We start from the raw sequence: 24,359 nt of genomic DNA on the forward strand, positions 1-24,359 counted from the left end.
AGCGTTTGGAATGATTTAGTAAATCTCAGAAAACTATTGGGAAATGCTGATGAAAACACGAATGTCAAGCAGATATATATTTGAATGAGGAATGTAGAGGGCCGTGTGAAGCAACGGTCGAATTTTCCTTGGTTCAGTAGTGAACGTGCTATTAATGCTAAGTGATTCGTTTGGGCACGTTCAGATTGCTGTAGTTGCTATAATTCCTCTAGCACACAAATGCCCAGCTTGCCCCTCAGTTTTTCAAACTGATTTGCATCCAAAGCCTTTGTGAAAATATCTGCTATTTGTTCCTCAGTGTCAACATGCTTCAGTGTGATCACTTTATCATCAACAAGATCTCTGATATAGTGATGTCTAATGTCAATGTGCTTGGTTCTGCTGTGTTGAACAGGATTTTTAGAAATATTAATAGCACTCATGTTGTCACAGTACAATGTCATGACATCTTGTTCGACATTGTACTCCTTCAGCATCTGCTTCATCCAAACTAGCTGTGAACAGCTGCTTCCTGCTGCAATATACTCGGCTTCTGCTGTAGATAGGGACACACAGTTTTGCTTCTTGCTGAACCATGAAATAAGATTGGTTCCCAAATAGAAGCATCCACCAGAAGTGCTTTTTCTGTCATCTGCACTTCCAGCCCAATCAGCATCACAATACCCAACCAGCATTGGATTTGAACAATGACAGTACATAATCCCATAGTCACTGGTGCCATTTACATATTTCAAAATTCTCTTTACTTGAGTCAAGTGACTTATCTTAGGATTGGCTTGATATCTTGCACAAACACCTACTGCATAGGTGATGTCGGGTCTGCTAGCTGTTAAATATAATAAGCTCCCTATCATGCTTCTGTACAGGCTTTGATCAACACTGGTGCCAGCTTCATCCTTTGACAGCTTCAAGTGAGTAGGTGCAGGTGTTCTTTTATGGCTGGCGTTCTCCATCCCAAACTTCTTGACAATGTTCTTTGCATACCTGCTTTGTGAGAGGAATATGGAGTCTTCCATCTGCTTCACTTGAAGTCCCAGAAAATAAGTCAGCTCTCCAACAAGACTCATCTCAAATTCAGATTGCATCTGTTGGACAAAATGTCGAAGCATCTCATTCGACATCCCTCCAAACACAATGTCATCAACATATATCTGTGCAATCATCAAGTTTTCAGCATCTTGCTTGACAAAGAGAGTCTTGTCAATTCCTCCCTTCCTATACCCTTGCTGAGTAAGGAACTCTGTTAGCCTTTCATACCAAGCTCTTGGAGCTTGCTTCAATCCATAGAGAGCCTTCTTGAGCCTGTATACATGATCTGGATGAGTCGGGTCTGCAAATCCCTTTGGCTGCTCCACATAGACTTCTTCATTCAGGTATCCATTCAGAAATGCGCTCTTCACATCCATCTGGTACAGCTTGAATTTGAGGATGCAAGCCACACCAAGTAATAATCTGATGGACTCAAGTCTAGCAACTGGGGCAAAAGTCTCATCAAAGTCTACACCTTCAATCTGAGTGTAGCCTTGAGCAACCAGTCTGGCCTTGTTTCTGGTTATGACACCTTCTTCATTGGTTTTGTTCTTGAAGATCCACTTGGTGCCAATCACATTAGTTCCCTCGGGCCTAGGAACTAGCTCCCAGACTTCATTCCTTTTGAATTGCTCCAATTCTTCTTGCATGGCATTGATCCAGAACTCATCTGTCAGTGCCTCTTTCACGTTCTTGGGCTCAATTTTGGAGACAAAACATGAGTTTGAGACGATCTCAACCTCCCTTGATCTTGTAGTGACCCCTCTGTTTGGATCTCCTATAATCAGCTCCTTGGGGTGCATCTTCTGGATTCTAATGGAGGGTCTCTTGTCAGGTTGGTTGATGTTTGAATCATCTGTAGCAGGATCAGAGTTTTCTGCATTTTCTCCACTTTTAGCTGCATCTGCTACATTGTCTCCCGATGTTCTGACATCTTCTTCGACATCTTTCTTTCTTGCTGGAGACAGATCATCAACAACCACATTGATGGATTCCATCACTGTTCTGGTTCTGGAATTGAATACTCTATATGCTCTGCTGTTTGTAGAGTATCCCAGGAATATTCCTGCATCACTCTTGGGATCCATCTTTCTCCTTTGCTCTCTATCTGCCAAGATGTAACATGGACTTCCAAAGATGTGAAAGTGCTTGACAGATGGCTTCCTCCCTTTCCAGATTTCATACAGGGTGGTTGAAGTCCCTCTTCTCAGTGTGACTCTGTTGTGGATGTAGCATGCTGTGTTCATGGCTTCAGCCCAGAGATTATAGGGAAGTTCTTTGGCATGAAGCATGACTCTAGCAGCCTCTTGCAAAGTCCTGTTTTTCCTCTCAACTATCCCATTCTGTTGTGGTGTAATGGCTGCAGAGAACTCATGAGTGATGCCTTCAGATGTGCAGAATTCAGTGAACCTGCTGTTTTCAAATTCTCTGCCATGGTCACTCCTGATTCTCTTGATGACACAGTCTTTTTCTCTTTGGAGTCTTAAACTCAACTCTTTGAATGCTTCAAAGGTTTCTGATTTCTCTCTGATAAAGTTGACCCAGGTAAATCTGGAGAAATCATCCACAACAACATAGGCATACCTCTTTCCTCCAAGGCTTTCAACTTGCATAGGCCCCATCAAATCCATGTGAAGTAGTTCCAGTACCCTGGAGGTGGTCTGATGTTGAAGCTTCTGGTGGGACATCTTGACTTGCTTTCCAATCTGACATTCACCACAGATTCTGCCTTCTTCTATTTTCAGATTGGGAATGCCTCTAACAGCACTTTTGTCAAGAATTTTCTTCATGCCTCTTAAGTGCAGATGTCCAAACCTTTGATGCCATATTCTGACTTCATCTTCTTTGGAGGATAGACATGTGGAGGAGTAGCTGGTTTCTTGGGGTGTCCATAGGTAACAATTGTCCTTTGATCTGCTGCCCTTCATTAGAACTTCACTCTTCTCATTTGTCACCAAGCATTCTGACTTTGTGAAGTTTACATTGAATCCTTCATCACACAGCTGACTGATGCTAATCAAGTTTGCAGTCAGTCCCTTCACCAGCAGTACTTTGTTCAGACTAGGAAGTCCATCATGAGCTAGCTTTCCCATTCCAATGATCTTTCCTTTAGAGCCATCTCCAAATGTCACATAACTAGTGGAGCAGGGCTCAATGTTCAGCAGGAATTCTTTGACTCCTGTCATGTGTCTGGAACAGCCGCTATCTAGGTACCAATCTTCCTTAGCTGATGCTCTAAGTGAAGTATGAACAACAAGACTGACAGCCTTGTGTTTTGGAACCCACATCATCTTCTTTCTGCTGTTGCTACTTTGAGTTCCATGATGTGGATGGCCATGTAGATGATAGCAAAAGGGCTTTATGTGACCATACCTGCCACAGTAGTGACACCTCCACTTCTTTCTTTTGTTCTTTTTCTGCTGCGTTCCATGATGTCGAGACCGATGTTGTGACATCGTGGCTCCAGTGCTGGTTTTGGCAGGAACAAATTCTGTCATGGATTTTCTGCCAGCAGATTTACGATTAAGCCCAAGTCCTCTCTGGTCTCCAACATTCTTCCCAAGCTGTAGCACCTCATCAAGCATATCTGAGCCTTTATTTAACATCTTTATTGATTTGGTCATGTTTTCCAGTTTAGAGTTCAGAAAACCGACTTCTCCTTTGAGCTCAGAGATTTCCTCGTTATGTGCCTCCTTTTCAGCTTCCAGATCTGCAATGACCTTCTTCAGTTGTGCTTCTTGCTGAAGAATCTTCTCACTTTTGATGCATAGTTTTCTATAGGATGTAGCAAGCTCATCAAAAGTGATTTCACTGTCTGTATCACTTGAATCTTCAGCAGTTTCAAATATCCCAGTGAGTGCATTCACATCTCTGTCAGAATCACTTTCTTGTTCACTCTCTGTATCAGATTGACATGCAGAGAGTCCTTTCCTGTGCTTCTTGAGATGAGTGGGACATTCAGCTATGATGTGTCCATAGCCTTCACACCCATGGCATTGAATTCCTTTGCTGTGACTGGGCTTTACATCTGATTTTTTCTGGTATTTACTGCCTTTCCTGATGTCGAAAGGGATGTTCTGGACATGTGGCTTCTGCCTCCTGTCCATTCTGTTCATCACTTTGTTGAACTGTTTTCCAAGGAGCACAACTGCATTAGTCAGACCTTCATCAGTATCCAGGTCATACTCACCTTCTTCTCCTTCATCATTTGACACGAACGCCAGATTCTTGCTCTTCTTTTCAGCCCTATCTGAGAGTCCTAGCTCAAAGGTTTGAAGGGAACCAATGAGTTCATCCACTCTCATGTTGCAAATGTCTTGGGCCTCCTCTATTGCAGTGACTTTCATGTCAAATCTCTTAGGCAAGGATCTGAGGATCTTTCTCACCAGCTTTTCATCTGTTATCCTCTCTCCCAAGGCAGTGCAAGCATTGGCAATTTCAAGAATGTTCATGTGGAAGTCATGAATACACTCTTCCTCCTTCATCTTCAGATTTTCGAATTTTGTAGCCAAGAGTTGCAATCTGGAAATCTTCACTTTGGAGGTTCCTTCATGAGTGATTTTCAGGATCTCCCATGCATCTTTGGCCACTGTGCAAGTGTTGATCAGTCTGAAGATGTTCTTGTCAACTCCATTGAATAGTGCATTCAAAGCTTTGGAGTTTCCAAGTGCCAATTCGTCCTCTTCTTTAGTCCAGTCTTCTTCTGGCTTCAATTCATCAGTGGGCTTTCCTTCTGTGTCCAGCATCTTGGGATGTTCCCAGCCTTTGATGACAGCTTTCCAGGTTCTGCTATCCAGTGATTTGAGGAAGGCCACCATTCTTGCTTTCCAGTATTCATAGTTGCTTCCATCAAGAATTGGTGGTCTGTTCACTGGTCCTCCTTCTTTCTCCATGTTCATCAGAATTTATCTCCCCAGATCTCACTCTGTGATTTCGAGTGTTTGCTCTGATACCAAATGAAATTCTGATACCAGGGGACAGATGTCGTACAGGATGTCACGACATCACGCTTCAGAACATGCAGATTGTATGTGTCCGTATGAACAGATTAAACAAGTAAATAACACAAGAGAATTGTTAACCCAGTTCGGTGCACCTCACCTACATCTGGGGGCTACCAAGCCAGGGAGGAAATCCACTCTCAATAGTGTTAGTTCAAGGTCTAACAACCCCTGTTTACAACCTTCTCACCTAACCACTACCCGTGCGATCTCTACCTAAGACCCAATCTTAGATATGAGAACCTCTGCTCACTCCCTCTCACTCACACTCCCGTGTTTACAATTAATTCAAAGACACACCAGAGATCAACTCTGTACAAAAGAGATCAACTCTACACACTAGAGATCAACTCTAGACACAAGAGATCAACTCTACACACATAGGTCCAACACTTGATGCTAGGGTACCATCAAGGTGGCTCACAAAAGACTCAAGTCCCAAAACTCACAAAATAACTCTTCAATCCTGGACTTGGTCAAGAACTCGTGCAGCCTCCATGATTATATAGCCGTGTACGATTCTGGGCTGCAAGTTCTTGATGCTGGAGGAGATCTATCTCTTACCTGAAAATCTGCAGTTAAGGAACTAAAAGATACCTTTTGTTCTTTTAGTTTGAATCTTTAATCTTTAATCTTTAATCCCTGAACGAACTCTTCTACTTTGAAATTCGAACTATAATGATCTTTTAATTCGTTCCTAAAGATAGATCTTCTTATCTCTTGCTAACTGCACAATAATCTGTTAAAGATATAACAGATTTATATGTCCAGTATTTTCGGGCCAGATGTCGGGACATCGTATCCGACATCTTGGATCCTGCAGCTTCAATGCTTCACTTGACTTTTATCTTGCATTGTACAGCAATTCCAGTATTCTCGAGCAGGATGTCAGGACATTGTATCCGACATCGTGGATCCTTCAACTTCAATTCATCACTTGACACTTTATCTTGCCTTGTGCATTGTGCAGCCCGATCTTATTCGTTGACATAACGTTGGACATCATGTGCAGCAACTCCAGCTTTCCTTCATTGTCTAAGTGCTTATGTTTTAACAAAATCTTAGCCAACCTTTTTAAACTCAGTAGTGCTAAGCACTAACACATTTCAAGAGTTATCAATAAAAAGAGGAATTCCCTCCAGGTTCTTCATTTATTTACCATTCTTTCTTTTTACATCTTGTATCTCTGAACTTGCTTTCTGTTAGGGTTTAGTCCACTCGGGAGAGGGTAAAGCCTAATTAGGGGTAAGGAATGAATACTTGAATCTGTTTTAAGGGTTAGGCCACTCGGGAGAGGCTAACGCTTAAGAGAACACTAAAAGGAGGAAATTATCGGGTTATCTTTTAGAGGGTTTTTCCTTCCCGTTTCTTTTATCTGCTTTTCTTTCTTGCTTATTCTGCATCTCGGACTTTGTTTTTTGTTAGTCTTTAGGCCACTCGGGAGAGGGTAAAGCCTAACTAGGGATAAGGAATGAATGCGTGAATCGGTTTTAAGGGTTATGCCACTCGGGAGAGGGTAACGCTTAATAGAACAATAAAAGAAAGAAATCATTGGGTGAGCATAACTTAATGCCTCAATGCCCATGCTTTAGCAAGCATCTAGAATGTAATCTTCAAGCATCTTAGTTATTGAGTCTTCGCAAAGGGCATTTGGAAGATAGGTAATTAAGGTAGGCTTGTCATCATGAGGCATCAGGGGCAAGTAGATGGATAGATGTGGGACAGAATTAGTTCACTGGTATTGATAACAGACAAATCCAGAATCCATATATCTAGGCTAATTAGACTTGTCAGGTTTTAGCGATTTTAATATATAGATTTTATTCTCTATTTTTATTGTTGGTTTTTCTTAGAAGTAGTTATTCCTTATTTCACTGTTGGGTTTTAGGAGTAAGTATTTAGATTTAGTAGATTTAGATTTTATTTATTTGAATTTCGTAGAAGTATTTATCTTTATCGCAATTTAAATATTTTATCTTCTAATTTTATCTTTTAATCTTATCTTTAAATCTTTTATCTTATCTTATCTATTATCTTTATCTTTTATTTTAAATTTTAAATTTCTTAGATTTAGATTGCCTTTAATTTTATACACGAATTTTACAACTTGCAAACTGAAAAGTACTTCACATAAGTGCAACAAAATTCCTGTGGTACGACACTCGGCTTTCCAAGAACTTTACTACTTGTAATGATTTGGTACACTTGCCAATGAGTTAACAACAGGTTAGGAAATCAAAACACGAGACTACCAATGATTAATTTTTTGGGTTATATTTTCATAATAGAATAATTGTTGAGGTTCAATCTTTTACTTTGTTGTATATCTTTTCACTCATTGTTCCTAATTACTGTTTTAAAAAATTAATGACTTCAACCTCAAGAGGGTGGAGAATGTGATCAGTTTCCCAAACCTCAATCACCTGATGCAACCAACTAAGAAGAGATCTTATTTGGAGCAACCTTGACCATGTATAAAGCAATAGGAAGCCAATTCATATGGTTAAATTTTTTGTCTTTCACTTATTTTATTTTCACTTTTAATTTGGAATAGAATTATTTCAATTCTTTGCATACCCAAAATTTTGGTGGTTATTATATTTCATTTTTGCCAGAACTTACCCTTCCATGTTGTGAATTTCTTAAGGCAAGCTAATTCTGATTCAGAACACAGTGAAGATTGGAAAAGGTTGAAAGCGTTTCTACAAATATAACAAACTATAAAAGGGAAACAAAATTCTCTTTACCTTTGATGCTGCAATGGGAAAGGTGGTTGGAGTGACAAAAGTTAACTAAGAGTTATTGGGTTTGGGTTTAATGTTCTATTTTACAACAATAGTTTCACTTATTATAACATTGTGTTTATTATCGTTGTATCTCTTTTGGTTTTTCTAAAATGCCAGCATGTATGGCTTACAATGACATACATATAATGATTATCAGTTATATAAGTTATGGTATAATGTCTTTGATTTGGATCAATTATCAGTAACTCCCTTATTCTTATCTTTTACTACCTTAGCGTATAATGTTTTATGTTTGGATGAGTTATCGATAATTCTCTTATCCTTATTGCGAACTTCCTTACCATATAATATATTCTTTCCAAATAAAAATATGATTCCACATCTAATGTAAAAGACAATTGAATTGAGTTAAAGGCACTAAACATATTATTATCAATTAAATTCTTAAAAGTACTACACGAATGATAATAGAGAATGGGCACATGTGTAAATATAAAGGATGCTCATGTGGATGCACGTGTATTAATATTCTCAGCATTTTCCTTGGGTTGTTTGGCATGCACAATAATGCATGATTTGCCGATATGAGGAAATATAGTTGAGATGCTTACCCTTTATTTCTCCGTCTGACCTAGAATCTAGATTTGGCTGGCAGAAATATTAGTTGTAGTAACATAATTTTCTTTGTTCATCTAGTCATGTCTTTTCCTTTTCATTTCGTGAAAAAATTGTACCTATGGATGCTTCATAATTGTATTTTACATTCACAAGAATTAGCAAAACAATCAATAAGAGATTCCTTCGAATCTTGCATTGAACAAGGTGCTCATCGCATTATTGTTAGTCCCTTTATTCTCTTTCCTAGGAGGCATTGGAGTCAGGTAGGCCTGCATAGAATTCTCTCTTATTTTTCTATAAATTGTGAAAATGATTCTTTGACTTATGAAGATAGAAAATATGCAAAAAAAATAAAATTAAACTTCACTATTATGCATGATATTCATTTTGAAGTAGTTAAGTGGTCAATATATATGTGGGGTGATTGAACATGTACTGATTCATGTTGGCTTGAGAAGTTCTATTGTTTCATTCACACAAAAAGCTCATAGAACTTTGGTTGGTTTGTATTGTGCTTGTCTTTCAAAAGTGCATGTGTGTAGATTTGAGTACTTTCTTGAATCATTTATATTAGGTGATTGATGTTCTGGTTTATTTTTTAGTGTTTTCCTTTTTTCTGCCTTGAGGGGCGTATGAATGCAGAGAAATAGGTGTTGAAATAGGTAGGAATATTTCTTTCAATCTTTTATTATGACGTCAATTTGTGGCTATAGCGTTTGTTGCTAAGAAAATGTCTTACTTGACCTGATGACAAAAATTTTCCCACTCCACTTCCACATTCCAGGAACCAAAATTGCCACAAAAATTATTTAATCTTATGTTTATATATAATTATTTTATTTAAAAATGTATAAATGATGGTTATTAATATTTATTTTCTCTCTTTTATATCTGCTTATTATTGTCGTTGAGTATATGGGACGAGGATAAAGACGATATTAGGAAACAATAACAAGGAATAACATGCAATCTGGTGATGTTATGTTGTCATTTTTATCTTAACCATCAATTATACATTTTTTATAAAAAAAATTATATATAAACATAAGATTAAATATTTTTGTTTTGCTACAAACAATGTTTCTAACATTCATTTTGTTATATCTATTTTTTTGGTTTGATCTTCAAATCAGTTATACGGTCTGATGATTCATTTTTTAGCTTATATTTATTTTTTTCCTCATTTACCTACTTTCAAATTTAATAAATAAAAATACTGTATAATATTATAATTGTATAGTCCACACTTATTATAGTTTTTTATTTTTCAACTTACCCCGTGTGATTGCACTGAACTAGTATGTCAGTAAAAAATTGTATCCATCCAATGAAGTGTTGCCAACACATTAATTTTTTTAATGTATAGTACTTTTATCCGCTAGATAATGAAGAAAAATTGAAAAAAATAAATTCTATATACAATAATAAATTAACAACCCAATCAGAAAACCCAATAAAAATAATTACATATCCACCGTATTTTATTTTATAATTATACACTAGTGAAAATCCAATCAGAAAAATAATGGATTCCACATTGGACTACAAATAGGGAATCCCAATTTTCAACATAGGAGGTGGTAAGCTGCCATTGGTGGTTTTGCGGGGGTCTTGGAGTCGCGAAAGTGCCTTGCCATCATCGGTAATTTTGTATTCAGTGGCACTCAATTTCCCTGTGGTCATTTGTTTCGAAATTTGGGGGTCTCCAAATTTTTTAAAGATTGAATTTGATCATTCTATTTTCTGGAATGAATCAATTTGATTATCAAATTATTTTAAATAATTTAATTAAATATTTAAGATAATTTAAGATTAAATTGATTTATTTTTAAAAACTTAAAAATCAAATTGAATCTTTTAAAGATCTCGAAACAGTTCTAGAGTTTATACCACATTATTAACATGCTCACCTTCCAGATATGAAAAACCAATAGAGAATGTCATCGTTGTTGATGTCACACCAATAAAGTCAAGTAACGGAAGTCTGTATCTGTTTGTTTTGTAGGTATTATCTATCAAAAACATCAAATTACATGCATGGCATAACTTCATTGCATCAGGGTGACACCAGAAGATATCACGTACAACATCTTCATCCTTTAATCTATGCCAATGAATATACTGATCCCGTTCAAAAAGCTTCATTAGATGTTTTAGTATCACTGCCTCTAATGGAAGAACAATATGCACTTCTTGTATTGTATATTTGTTTGATTGTTGTACAACTATTGACATTGTGCTCCTTTAATGTTAGCAAAATGTTTCTTGATTTCACCATTGACTTTGTCATATCAACAATAATTGTTTTCTCATCCTTAGTCAATCGACCAACATATGGATGTCCAACTAATAACTTAGTCAATTCATGATTGTAATTCATGATTGTGACTCCCACACATCAACTTCACCATCCAACCTTACCTTCCAACTGTAATTTATGCCTTTGCGTGAGCAGTGTTAGATCTGTCATATTGTTCATTGCTTTTATGTTGATTCTTTTCCGTTTATTACATTGGTGAGATTTGTAATCTGGTTATTGCATTATTTTATTTGGTTTTTTGAATTATATTGTTCGATTTCTGGGGTTCTAGTGATCATATTTTTCAATATTTATATGTTTTCTCATGATCTGTAGTTTCCAGAATTATATTGGACGATTGTGGTGGCTCTAGTGATTATTTATTCATTTTTATTGACAATGTATTATCAACATTTTTTGTTAAAATCCTATGGAAATTCATCATAATACTATAGTGTCGCTTAGATCTCATAACATCTGGGATGGAGTAGAATAGATGTAAAGGTGTTTTATCTTGTAATCTCTGCCTTTATGATGTTTACAAGGTTTATTGCTTTTGTTAGATTTGTGCCTCCCAAGGGGCCATGGTTGCATAAATATGGTTTTAACCAAGCCGGAGCAGTGATTGAACCTGTGAAGGTACTAATTCAAGGTTTAATATTTTAACCGTAGTTGAACCGTGGTTTTAACCAAGTTATGTATTTGTCAGTTCATGATCTATTGATTTCAGATTTATATTGTTCAATTTCTGTGGTTCCTAATGATTATATTTTTCAATTTTATTAATATATTTTCTCATTTAAGCCTCGGAAATACATAACTTAGATCTCATTTATGACATATAATAGAATAAATGTAGGGTTTCTTTCATCTCATAAGTCATAATTTCTGCACTTTGTTGAATATGCAGGGGCAAGGTTTGATTTGTCATAATGTGTATTGCTGTTGAGTTAGACATGAGCTTTACAAGCTCTTTCTTCTAGTTCATGTCTTATTTGTATGGGTTTATATTGGTTTAGATTTGTAGTTTGTTGGTTGGGTAAAATATAGTTTTGACTTTAGGTATCTTATTGGAAGTAGAATTATAAGATAGACAGTTAACTTATTTTTTGTCCTGGGAAAATCGTAGACTTTCTCAAATTTATCCTTTTAGTGGTTTTAACTGAATTATTGAAAATGATCTTGATATGAAAATGGCAGGGACAGAGAGAGAGAAGGAACAGATTGAACAATGATAGTGTGTTTGGATACCTGTAAAATCGGGTTCGGCTATGGTGAAGTCTGCAAAACGTAGACCACCTGTGGAAAATTAAAATTTACAAGAAAAAAATAAAATAAAATTAAAACAATACAAAAGATGAATAAAAATAAAAGGATAAATTATATTATAATGGAGAAAGGTTATAGGTTTATCAGGTCACTGAAGAAGGGAGACTTGTTTAACCAATTATTTTTTAATACATTTCAATTTTTTTCTTTTATAATAATGTTTTTTCTAATTTCTAGTTTCATCAGGTCATCCTTGTTATCGGCATTCCAAATCTGCACTGGCCTCCCTGTGCGCAATCCTCGCCGGTAACTTTCATCACTGTTGCAATGCACAACCTCCCCTTCTCTGTCGTCAACCACGCCCTTCACAATGATTTCCAGCTATGGTTATTTCTAAACCATCTTTTGTCTCTCTCCCTTCTCGTTTCGTTTTCCTCTTTGTTTTCGGTTTGCCTTCTCTCTTATTGTGAGCACCTCCATTCCCCTCTTTCTCCTTTGCTCACAAACACAAACATACATACCACCCCAAATTCAAATCTCATCAAGAAAGAACAAAAAAACTCAAGCAACTCCATAACACAAATCAACAAAACTAACTAACCAGAATCCAACAAATAAAATAATACAAAAATGAAACCAATAAAAAAAGATTCCATGCTACTGATTTCTTCAATTTGCTAGTACTGCAAACATACAATGATTTTTTTTTATATAAAAAGAAAAAGAAAACAAAACATTATTCACTCGTTGTAGTTGACAAAGGTTGGAGAGGAGCAATTCAAGCGAGGTGAGTCGCTATCGCCGGAGAAGCTTCCTTTGCTACTTGTCACCTTCATTCCAAGTTTTGTAGATTTTTGGAATTTCGGATAAGTGTTTTTAGCACTATTGATATCATTGATGGACATTTATTTATTTGCAAATCTGGATGAACTCATATATAGAAGTCTTCGTTTTGTAGATCTGGACAAACTCAGATCTCGTTTTGGGTCCTCTAGTTGCCTTCAATCCGATCTCGAAGGTGTTGAAGCCGTCGCCCATCTCAACCTCAACCTCAAATGGAGTTTTCAATAGTTGTAACGGCTATGGTAACACCTAGAATGTTCAAAATAATGTCTTTTCAGACTATGGATTTTTGCATACTATAGTGACGACATCATGATATAGGCTTCAAAAACCCACTTCTTTCCCTAGAACATCATTGAGAATTAAATAGGGGAATAATTTTCAATAACGGTTAAAACAACAGTCACAATGGTCAAAATAATAAGAACTATAATGAAAGTTCACTAGAATTATCATATCTTTTTTTATTGGAAAAATATTCTGCAAAATTTTATTTTTATCTTTATTCCTTCACACTTCACTAGAATTCTTTTTATCGCAAAATTGTGATTTTTAATTGATTTAGAGTTGACAGGAATGAAAGTTAAACTCTAGAGTTTTATCTCAACTTTTTTATATGAATAATGATATTTTTCGGTCCTAGCACAATTTGGCACAATAAAAAAAAGTATATTTATACTAACAATAATCAATAGATTATTTAAAAAAATAATCAATAGATTCATGAAAATAAAAATAACATTAAGGGAATAGTTTTGAGCCACATCACTGAATATATTTGACAAGAATAAATGGATGAGATTGATCTAAAATGCCATACTCTCAAGTATCTTCTTATCTATGGCCGCATCAATGGAGTTCATCTAGATCTGAAAGATAAAATGATAATAACAATCAATAGGAAATTATAGACCACAAAGTACAACAATAAATCAAATATTTTAGAGCATGGTCGTATTCAATAGATCCATGAAAGAGGCTAACCATGGGCCAAGTTTGAATGATGCTACAAATAATGGGCAAAATTCTGATTGGTTAGTGTTATTACTTATTAATGGTAGTGTTTTATTTATTTAATTAATTATTACTAGTTATATTTTTAAGGTTTATATCATATTTAGTGAATAATTTATTTATTTTTGCCCTTAATATTTTTTTACTTCTATTACAAATCAATAGTAGTAGTGCCTTAAGGTTCGTTTGCTTAAATGACTCTCAAACTCTATTCTTTAGAATTCTTTTAAAAAGTTTCACAATTTTACCTAGAGAATTGTTTGGGGCACCCAACATTTTTGCTGGGGTACCCAACAATTTCCAAAAATGTCAAAAATACCCTTATGCTATTTTCGGTTGTAAATAACAAGTTCAATTTTTCATTTCTACAATGCTATTTTTTTCGTAAAATTTTTGTCACTTAGTGTAAGTTGCTTCCGTTAAGGGCGGTTAGGAAGCGTATTTGATCTTCGGTGGTGTACATGCGTTTGTGAGGAGTATATGGTGAATTTTGGTTGATTTTCGTTGTCAAAAAAGGAGAAGAGTGCAAAAAAAAATTTTGACGTACGTACGAATCAACAATCCATATGGCCACACGGATTGTTGATCCGTATGTACGTCAATTTTTTTTTGAGATACCGACCATTTTTTTGTGATACGGATTAGAATTTTTTTTAATAGAAAAACCATAAATAACAAAAATTTTGCAATGATAAAACAAATCATTTCAAAATATATTTTAATTCAATTGTTGCTTAAATTTAGTTATTAATTTTAATTTAGTAATTGGTTAAATTAAGCAATGATAAAAAAATTTAATTGAGTCATTAATTAAAAATAATTTATTTAAAAAACATGACCAATTTTTTTCAAAAACAATGGGAAAATATTAGGAATGACAAAACAACTATTATGTATAAGAACATGGTTGCAACAAATTTAGAATCAGCACATGTTAAAACAATTATTATAAAACAACTATTATATAAATAAATTGTTCATTAGTAATTAAAATGTTCATAATAATTAACATGTTCATAGTAATTAAAATGTTCAAAATCCTAAAATGTTCATAAACATGACCAATAAAGCACACGGTTAACGACGAGATTAATGAATTCAAAAACTATTTCCATGTCAGCTGTCAAGGACAAGGTTTCACAGAAATGTTTCCATCTAGCTCCAATTTTAAGTGTCTTCCTCCAATGATTAAACACAAGTCGGCATTCTGCAACGTCCTCCAAGTGCAAATGAGTACAACCTTTGTCTTTAAGAAAATAATGCATGTTGTTTGGAACGTCTTGATATTAAGAATAGTGTTATGTTATGAAATTTAAAACTTGAAAAATAAAGAAATCTTGACAACTAAATTAGAAAGTTACTTACCAGACTGTTACAGGTAACTTTCTACTGAGTGAGATAAACCTTGAAGGTGACAGAATTTGACACTTGATGATATAAAGAGTGTTATCTTAGGAATAATCTGGGCATACAACTAGTCTTGAATATGGTAAGAAAAAAATGCACTCTTACCATAATGAGTTAAGGTGACAAAATTCGTTTTTCCTACTTTTTTTCTAATAAAAATCATTTTTAAAAAAAAAAAAACCCATACGGATTGATAATCTGTATGAGACATATCAATCTGTATGGATTTTCAGAAACATAAAAAATCATTTTTTAAAAAAAAATCCATACGAATTGGCAATCCGTATAAGCCATACAGATTGTTGATCCGTGCAAGTTTTTTACAGAAATAACCATGGAGCAGCAGAAGCATGGCGGGGGCGGGGGAGAAATATAACAAACAAGTAACACCAATACAAATCAAAACACAAAACAATACACAATATCTAATTGCAAGGAAGAACAAGCACCATAGGAGGAAGAAGATTTACTAACCTCAAAGACGATGACGCAACAGGAAGAAGACGGGAGAAGAAGAGGCCACAATCACCACAGGAAGAAGATGCAACAGCGAGGAAGAAGAAGAGACCGCAACCAACCGACAGTGTGGAGGTAGAAGAAGAGGCTATAGGGAGAAGAAGTAGTGCAGAAGAAGAAGAAGAAAAGGCGTTGTGCAGCGAGGAAGAAGAAGCGATTTTTCAGATAATGAACAATGACTCGTACGGACGAGTCAGTGTCTCACTTTTATATGAAAGGATGAAGTACATTTTTGCCCTTTCACCCACGTTACTGGATGTTCCAACAAAAATGCTGAGTGCCTCAACCATCACCCTTTTATCTATTTAGTGTGCCCAAGCCACAAAGCCCATGGCTTCACAAAAGACATTAATTTATTTAGCAACTTTTATTATTATTATTTTTTACAGCTAAATTCGGTTCAAGAAGTTAATAACTTGAAATCATAAACAATACATCAAATCAAATGCATGAAGTTGACAAGACTCAAAAGCGGTCCCAGAAAACATACGATTGTAATAATTAATTAAATAGGAAAGGGACACGACACATACCACCCCTAGAATTTTCAAGCAACTGGTCTTCCACGTAGATTCCGCTTTAAAGAACCATCCAACCAAGGACGGTTCTACAGTGTTACTGTCATATTTAGCAGAGCTAGTTAAATCCGATCTCTTCATATCAGTTAACCTTTTCAAGAACCAATCCAGTTTATTCTAACCAATTCCTATCCTTTGTCTTTCTTCTTCAGATCATGGCTGAGGCAGTTGGTGGTGCGTTTCTCTCTGCTTTCCTTGATGTCGTGTTCGACAAGCTTGCTACCGATGAGGTTGTTGACTTCATCCGTGGAAAGAAGGTTGACCTCAATTTGCTTGAGAACTTGAAGAGCACTCTGAGAGTGGTTGGAGCTGTGCTTGATGATGCTGAGAAGAAACAAACCAAACTCTCCAGTGTCAACCAGTGGCTCATTCAGCTCAAGGATGTTCTCTACGAAAAGCTGCAACTCAAAAGAAGGTAAGTAAAGTGTTTTCTCGATTTACTGATAGGAAAATGGCCAGTAAGTTGGAAAAAGTAGTTGGCAATTTGGATAAAGTTTTAAGAGGCATGGAGGGTCTTCCTTTGCAAGTGATGGCAGGGGAGAGCAACGAGCCATGGAATGCCCAGCCAACAACATCTCTGGAAGATGGATATGATATGTATGGTAGGGATACAGACAAGGAGGCCATAATGGAGTTGGTAAAGGATAGCAGTGATGGCGTACAAGTGTCTGTTATCGCTATTGTAGGCATGGGTGGGGTTGGAAAAACCACTCTAGCCCGATCTGTGTTCAACGATGGCAATTTGAAGCAAATGTTTGATTTAAATGCATGGGTTTGTGTTTCTGATCAATTTGATATTGTGAAGGTCACAAAAACTATGATAGAGCAAATTACGCAAAAGTCTTGTAAATTGGATGATCTAAACTTACTTCAACTTGAATTGATGGACAAGCTAAAAGATAAAAAATTCTTAATTGTCTTGGATGATGTATGGATCGAGGATTATGATAATTGGAGTAATCTTATAAAACCATTTCTAAATGGGACAAGGGGAAGTAAAATTCTCTTGACAACTCGCAATGAAAATGTAGCGAATGTAGTACCTTACCATATTGTTCAAGTTTATCCTCTAAATAAATTGTCAAATGAAGATTGTTGGCTAGTGTTTGCAAACCACGCATTTCCTCCGTCAGAATCAAGTGGCGAGGATAAAAGAGCTTTAGAAAAAATTGGAAGGGAGATTATTAAAAAGTGTAATGGATTGCCTTTAGCAGCACGGTCACTCGGGGGTATGCTGAGAAGAAAACATGCTATTAGGGATTGGAATAATATACTTGAAAGTGACATTTGGGAACTTCCTGAAAGTCATCGTAAAATTATTCCAGCTTTGAGAATCAGTTATCATTATCTCCCTCCACGTCTGAAACGATGCTTTGTTTATTGTTCATTATACCCCAAAGATTATGAATTTCAAAAAAATGAATTGATCTTGTTGTGGATGGCTGAAGATCTTTTGAAGTTTCCAAACAAAGGAAAGGCGTTAAAAGTTGGTTACGAGTATTTTGATGATTTAGTTTCGAGATCATTTTTTCAACGTTCAAGTAATCAAACTTGGGGCAATTATTTTGTAATGCATGACCTCGTGCATGATCTAGCATTATCCCTTGGTGGAGAATTCTATTTCAGATCAGAAGAACTTGGAAAAGAAACCAAGATTGGTATGAAGACTCGTCATTTGTCAGTTACAAAGTTCAGTGATCCAATCTCAGACATTGAAGTTTTTGACAAACTACAATTTTTGAGAACTTTCTTGGCAATTGATTTTAAAGATTCTCCGTTCAACAAGGAAAAGGCACCAGGTATTGTAGTGTCGAAGCTTAAGGGCTTGAGAGTCTTATCATTTTGTGACTTTGCAAGTCTGGATGTTTTGCCTGATTCAATAGGTAAATTGATCCATTTGCGTTATTTAAATCTGTCTTCTACAAGAATAAAAACACTGCCGGAGTCATTGTGTAATTTGTACAATCTACAAACTCTGGTGTTGTCTCATTGTGGAGTGTTGACCAGGTTGCCTACTGACATGCAAAATCTTGTCAACTTGTGTCATCTTCATATTAATGGTACTCATATACAAGAGATGCCTAGAGGCATGGGAATGTTCAGTCATTTGCAACATTTGGATTTCTTTATTGTGGGTAAGCACAAAGAGAACGGAATCAAAGAACTGGGGACACTTTCAAATCTTCATGGTTCACTTTCTATTAGTAATTTGGAGAATGTAACCAGAAGCAATGAAGCATTGGAGGCTAGGATGATGGATAAGAAGAACATTAATGATTTATCGTTGGAATGGTGGTCTAATGGCACCGACTTCCAAATTGAATTTCATGTACTGTGCAAATTAAAACCTCACCAAGGCCTGGAATCTCTAACAATATGGGGTTATAATGGAACCATACTTCCAGATTGGGTGGGAAATTTTTCCTACCACAAGATGACAACTCTATGTTTAAGTTATTGTGAAAACTGTTGTGTGCTTCCTTCACTTGGGCAACTACCGTCTCTTAAGAAGCTCTATATTTCAAGATTGAATTCAGTGAAGAAGGTTGATGCAGGGTTTTACAAAATTGAAGATTGTCCTTCTGTGACACCCTTTTCCTCCCTTGAATATCTAGAGATTAGTTTCATGTGTTGCTGGGAGTTGTGGAGTTTCCCTGAGTCAGACGCCTTTCCTCTACTCAAGTCTCTTACAATAGCGTATTGCCCCAAACTAAGGGGAGATTTGCCAAATCACCTTCCTGCTCTGGAAACACTTGAGATTAGAAATTGCGAGCTTCTTGTCTCTTCTCTCCCAAGGGCTCCCATCCTTAAGAGATTAGAGATATGTAAAAGCAATAATGTATCGTTGCATGTGTTTCCACTTTTGTTGGAATCGATAGAAGTAGAAGGAAGCCCAATGGTGGAGTCCATGATCGAGGCCATCACCATCATCGAGCCAACTTGCCTCCAACATTTAAAATTGCGTGATTATTCGTCAGCCATATCTTTTCCGGGTGGTCGTCTACCTGCATCTCTGAAGGCTCTGCATATCAGAAATCTTAAAAATCTGGAATTCCCGACACAACACAAACATGAGTTACTGGAAACACTGTTACTATATAATAGTTGTGATTCTCTCATGTCCCTTCCATTGGTTACCTTTCCAAATCTTAAAAAGCTCCGAATTGAAAACTGCAAAAGTATGGAATCTCTTTTTGGTTTCAGGGTCAGAGTCATTTAAGAGTCTGAATTATTTTGAAATTTACAAATGCCCCAATTTTGTATCATTGTCGGGAGAAGGATTGCATACACCAAACTTGAGTTTTCTCGAAGTTATGGGCTGTGACAAGTTGAAGTTGTTGCCTGATGAGATGATTACTCTTCTCCCAAAGTTAGAATATCTTGGCATATCCAACTGCCCAGAAATTGAGTCGTTTCCAGAAGGGGGTATGCCACCTAACCTGAGAACAGTTTCGATTAAGAATTGTGAGAAACTACTGAGCGGCCTAGCATGGCCATCCATGGGCATGCTTACCCATCTCTATGTTGGGGGTCCATGTGATGGCATCAAGTCCTTCCCTAAGGAGGGTTTGCTGCCTCCCTCCATGAACTGATTCTGACATGTAAATTGATGTACTATATATGTTACTGAATCTACAGGGAATAAAAGCATTATTAAAGGCAACATATATGAGAATGTTTCTTATGATCCTCTAGCTTCAAAGAAGAAATAATAATACTGGTATTAATTGTGCAACATCAGTTACTACCTCAATACAACGATTACCCTGAAGAAATGTTATTAATCAATGCCATTGTATTTGAACTTTCTCAATATATCAGCATTCATGGTGGTTGTTTCTTCTTATTACATTCTCTGTCAATGTTCAAAGTGTAATTGGGTGTTCTTTGTTTTTCAGGGATTGAACATTGGCTGCGGAGATGAATTCAACTTTGAACAAGATCTAAATGGAACTTCTGATTTAATTGACATGATACTGATGCTTTCTAAACACCTGAATTATTAACTGAAAAGCTTTTCATTGCATACAATGGAGAGGATGAAAAGCCATATCAGGAAAACTACATAGGACAATCTCAGATCTTTCGATAAGGCATGCAGTCTTCCTAGGTATACTGGCGGATTATTGAAACTGTTGCATATCCTTTAACTGCATTTCAAATTCTCTGCTAGAACGTATCTGAGGTTTTGCTTTTTCCATTATTATTCTGTTGTAGGAAATTGTAATATACTGCTCCCTAGGCAGGTCATCACTTTTATGTTTGGTGCAAAGATGGATATATATAGGTGGGGCACTTCTGAAAGGTTTATCCCAATAAGTACAGGTTGAATTTCCCATGCTGCTTGAATCTATGAATTTTTGCAAGTTTGGTCAGTAATCAAAAGTGAATTCTGTTACATACTACTGATTTGCAATTACACCAGTGCACTGAATGGGAAAGAACTGGAAGAAAGGAAATCTTTAATTCAAAGCTTTTGATGCAAAACATAAGAGGGGAGGTGGTGGTTTCATCAGTGTGGTGGAAGGTTACTATGATGTTCTCAGAGATCAAACATTCAGAACAGAAGTTTGAGCACCTTAGCGGTACATGCTTTCATTGTATGGAATGAGTTCTGGCAAGAGATTTTGAAATCAAAAGAACTTGAAAGTTTGAAGGAAGAATGGCGTCTGATGGGTAAGGTCATTGATCTTTACCACTTTAAAGGAAATACTAAAGTATATATATTTATGTAAGTCAAATAAATTTCAGAAGTGAAAGTCAACTACAATAGTCTGGTTCAGTTTAATAATGACCATGATTTTTTTTTTCTTTTTACACTATTCAAATGCCATAACCTTCTTATATTTCCTTCTTTTTTTTTTTTCCTTCTCAGGATGCAAAACTTCTAACCAGCTGAACATTTCAACATTGTACATTTTTATGGTAGCAAAATAGTAAGCATCAAGCAATTTTCTGATTTATGATTTGGCAAACATCCGTATTTATCACTTTTCTTAAAACAGTTTAAAAATTACTATATATTTTGTTTATATTTGCAGGATGGAGACTGAATCTCATATATATGGAATGTGTCCATCCTACTTCAATTGAGAAATACATTAATGCACTGATGCTTTAACACATTCTCTTCATGGTTGAATACAATCAGACTTCTGCAATGAAAAAAATACATCTCTGCATATTCTGTCTTTCTCCCAAATATTTCTATCAAAAACATCTCTTGCCATTTTCTCCTTGCCGTCACCGAATTTTGTATTTAGTGGCACTTAATTTCGCTATGGTCATTTGTTTCGAAATTTGGGGGTGAATTTCATCATTTATTCTTTAGAATGACATTATCAAATTAATTTAAATAATTTAATTTAATATTTAAAATAATCTAATATTAAATTGATTTATTTTAAAAAAAATTGAAATTAAATTGAATCTTTTAGAAATTGAAAATTAAATTAAACTTTTTGGTCATCAAATTAATTATTTTAAATGATTTAGGGAAGAAATTAATAATTAAGTTATTTTTATTTTTAAAAAGTGTTCATTTAATAATGTGCTTGTAATTTTTTATTGGTTGTCAATAACAAATTTTAGACCATTAGATTTAACTAAATTCAATGACTGTGATTCCTGCTGGGTAGTGTCTATCTCAATTAATTACTTTGGTACAGTTTAGATCCTCGTTAGACGTTTATTTAATATTTAATTGAATTTGTGATTGAATCTATAAGGGTGACATTCACTATTCATTTTCATATTTTTTTTAAGAATATTTTACTTTTTCTCCTAATAAAGAAGAAGAATATTTTACTTTCTAATTAAATATATAAACTATGGATGATAATTTTTATTTTTTAATTAAGGGATTTAAATCATTCTCGGATAGTCACCACTTTTGAAAAAAAAATCTTTATAAATTATACAACATTGTATTTTAACTATATTTAAAAACTTATCTCACTAATCCCAAAGAGACTTTTCCTGCCTCTTGAATTGAAGCCACATTCATTCTTCCTAAATTATATATATATATATATATATATATATATATATATATATATATATATATATAACTTATCGCCCCATTAACTACTGGCATGTTTGGTTTCCCGTTTCTTCAAAATTGATTCACGAGAATGAGCAACTAATTATGCATTTTAAATTATGGACATGTAGAGAGAAGTTTGGATCCACGTTTTTTAATCTTTTCCAAACACCCACTACATATGAAATCCAATTTCAGAATCTGCATCCCATTTTTGTTGCTTGTGTATTTTATTTGTTTCCTTCGCCTGGACCAGTAAAAATAACCAATAGTATCTAATGCTATTATCTATATTTACTAGATACGAGTATTCCCAAAGCCCCAAATAATTTCATATGAAATTTAAAAATTATAACTCAGTCTAAATTGAATAAATTTTAAAACTTTTTATAAATTCATATAAATATATTACTTTCTTTTAACCTATAATTTTGTTTGTTTATGATTTTTGTGATGTCCAAATTTTCTAGTGCAAAAATATTTACATAATTTTATAGACGTTTGTTTTTTTTTTTTTTTTTGAAATAGACGTTGTCATGTGATAACACTAACTATAGTATTTACTTGACAATGCCGGACGGAGCCATATAAGTATTTATTTAATTAATAAAAGGGGGAAATAATAGATATAAATATTATAAGAATTAAAAGTAAAAGTAAAACCTGATATATTTGTATGAAGGAAGAAGGTATTTAAGCTAGTGTTAGATAATTAAGCATGGCCTAAGGGTAATCACTATTTGACTTGGAACAGACAAGTTTCAATCATTTAGAGAAAAATTAATGTTCCTATCAGCTTACTCTTGCATAGAGAATTCGGAAGAACATATATATACACACACACACATATATATATATATATATATATTAAAAGACATATATTAAGCGAAGCTTATTTTCATTTGTATAAAGAAAATAATCATTAATTAAATTTAAATAGTTAAGATTGGCATCCCCTAAATTTTTCATTAATAAGTTAATTTAAATATCACTATAATTTATTTTCATGAAACTCGCAAAGAATACTGAAATTAGACAATTTTTCCTTGTAGACTTTTTCTCTTAAAACAAGGCCAGTAATATAGATAAAATTATTAGAATTTTCAAAAAATGAATATAATTAAAAAATGTAATGTAACATTGAAGTTATACATATTATTATCATCTTGCTTTTGATATTTCAAATTTTTGTTAATTGTTCAAAAAGTTGAACACAATGCCTTAATCCTGAATTAATACTCAATCAATCCTCTCTACTTTTTCAACTTCTTCAAGTTTACTTCTTCTCCCATGTTGTTTCCAAAACATAACAATTTTTATTTTTTTGTTGAAACATAATTCAGCAGAGTCTCGTTACAAATGTGACATTGACACACGAATATTATTTCCCTCCCAACGTAATACAATTCACAACTCCTCTTTTGTTTTGTGCTCCATTTTTTGGAGCTAATAATGCATTCTAATAATCGATATCACCATGAAATTATTAAGGTGGACAATCCGTGTCGCATTGATGTCCCTACGTGCAGTACAATATTACACACGATGCCTCAAACCATCATAAAAAAGATGCCTATGAAAGCCTCTTCTTTATGACCACAAAATAATGACAACGCAAAAGAAGAAAAAGAAAGGATCAGGAATTTCCACTTTTTCCCCCAATGAAGTGCATCACAAGTTTAGATATTTTATTATGTTTGGATGTACAAATTATTTAGAGTCGGACTAAAATGCCAATTGATATGATTTTAGATAAATGTTTTTTAATCAAATTGATTATGTGTTTAGAATTGATTTTCAACTTAATTTATCTTTGATCATGTAAATGTTTTTAATTGATTCCTTAAGTTTCTTAAGACTATAGTAAGTTGTAATTTCTTGTATTTTCAAGACGCTAAAAACTAATTCCAAGATCTAGTTTTTTAGTTTAGGGATAGGAATCCACCCATTTATTTACTTTTAATTTTTTACCCCCTGTGCATCGTATTTTCTAGT

The 24,359-nt window shown here is 34.8% G+C and overlaps 1 protein-coding gene and 1 pseudogene across 2 annotated transcripts; both read left to right on the forward strand.

Moving 5' to 3' along the window:
* The first annotated feature begins 16,301 nt into the window (after nt 1-16,301).
* Nucleotides 16,302-16,736, forward strand: LOC114404873 (annotated as a pseudogene).
* A 6-nt stretch (nt 16,737-16,742) lies between these two features.
* On the forward strand, nt 16,743-21,524 carry LOC114406053 (putative disease resistance RPP13-like protein 1). Of its 2 annotated transcripts, none has more exons than XM_028368622.1 (6): nt 16,743-19,747; nt 20,221-20,432; nt 20,540-20,647; nt 20,748-21,003; nt 21,198-21,258; nt 21,364-21,524. In XM_028368622.1, exon 1 carries the CDS (start codon nt 16,773-16,775, stop codon nt 19,539-19,541), a length of 2,769 nt encoding a protein of 922 aa, XP_028224423.1. In that variant the 5' UTR covers nt 16,743-16,772; the 3' UTR covers nt 19,542-19,747; nt 20,221-20,432; nt 20,540-20,647; nt 20,748-21,003; nt 21,198-21,258; nt 21,364-21,524. The 2 variants fall into 2 exon arrangements, with proteins under 2 accessions (XP_028224423.1, XP_028224422.1); XM_028368621.1 differs by having other exon boundaries at nt 20,748-20,998.
* Nucleotides 21,525-24,359: the final 2,835 nt, after the last annotated feature.

The sequence above is a fragment of the Glycine soja genome, chromosome 3, assembly GCF_004193775.1.
Source record: "Glycine soja cultivar W05 chromosome 3, ASM419377v2, whole genome shotgun sequence".
Classification (NCBI taxonomy): domain Eukaryota; kingdom Viridiplantae; phylum Streptophyta; class Magnoliopsida; order Fabales; family Fabaceae; genus Glycine; species Glycine soja.

Coding starts and splice junctions, on each gene's coding strand:
- LOC114406053 (XM_028368622.1), top strand. CDS start 16,773: ATGGCCAGTAAGTTGGAAAAAGTAGTTGGCAATTTGGATAAAGTTTTA.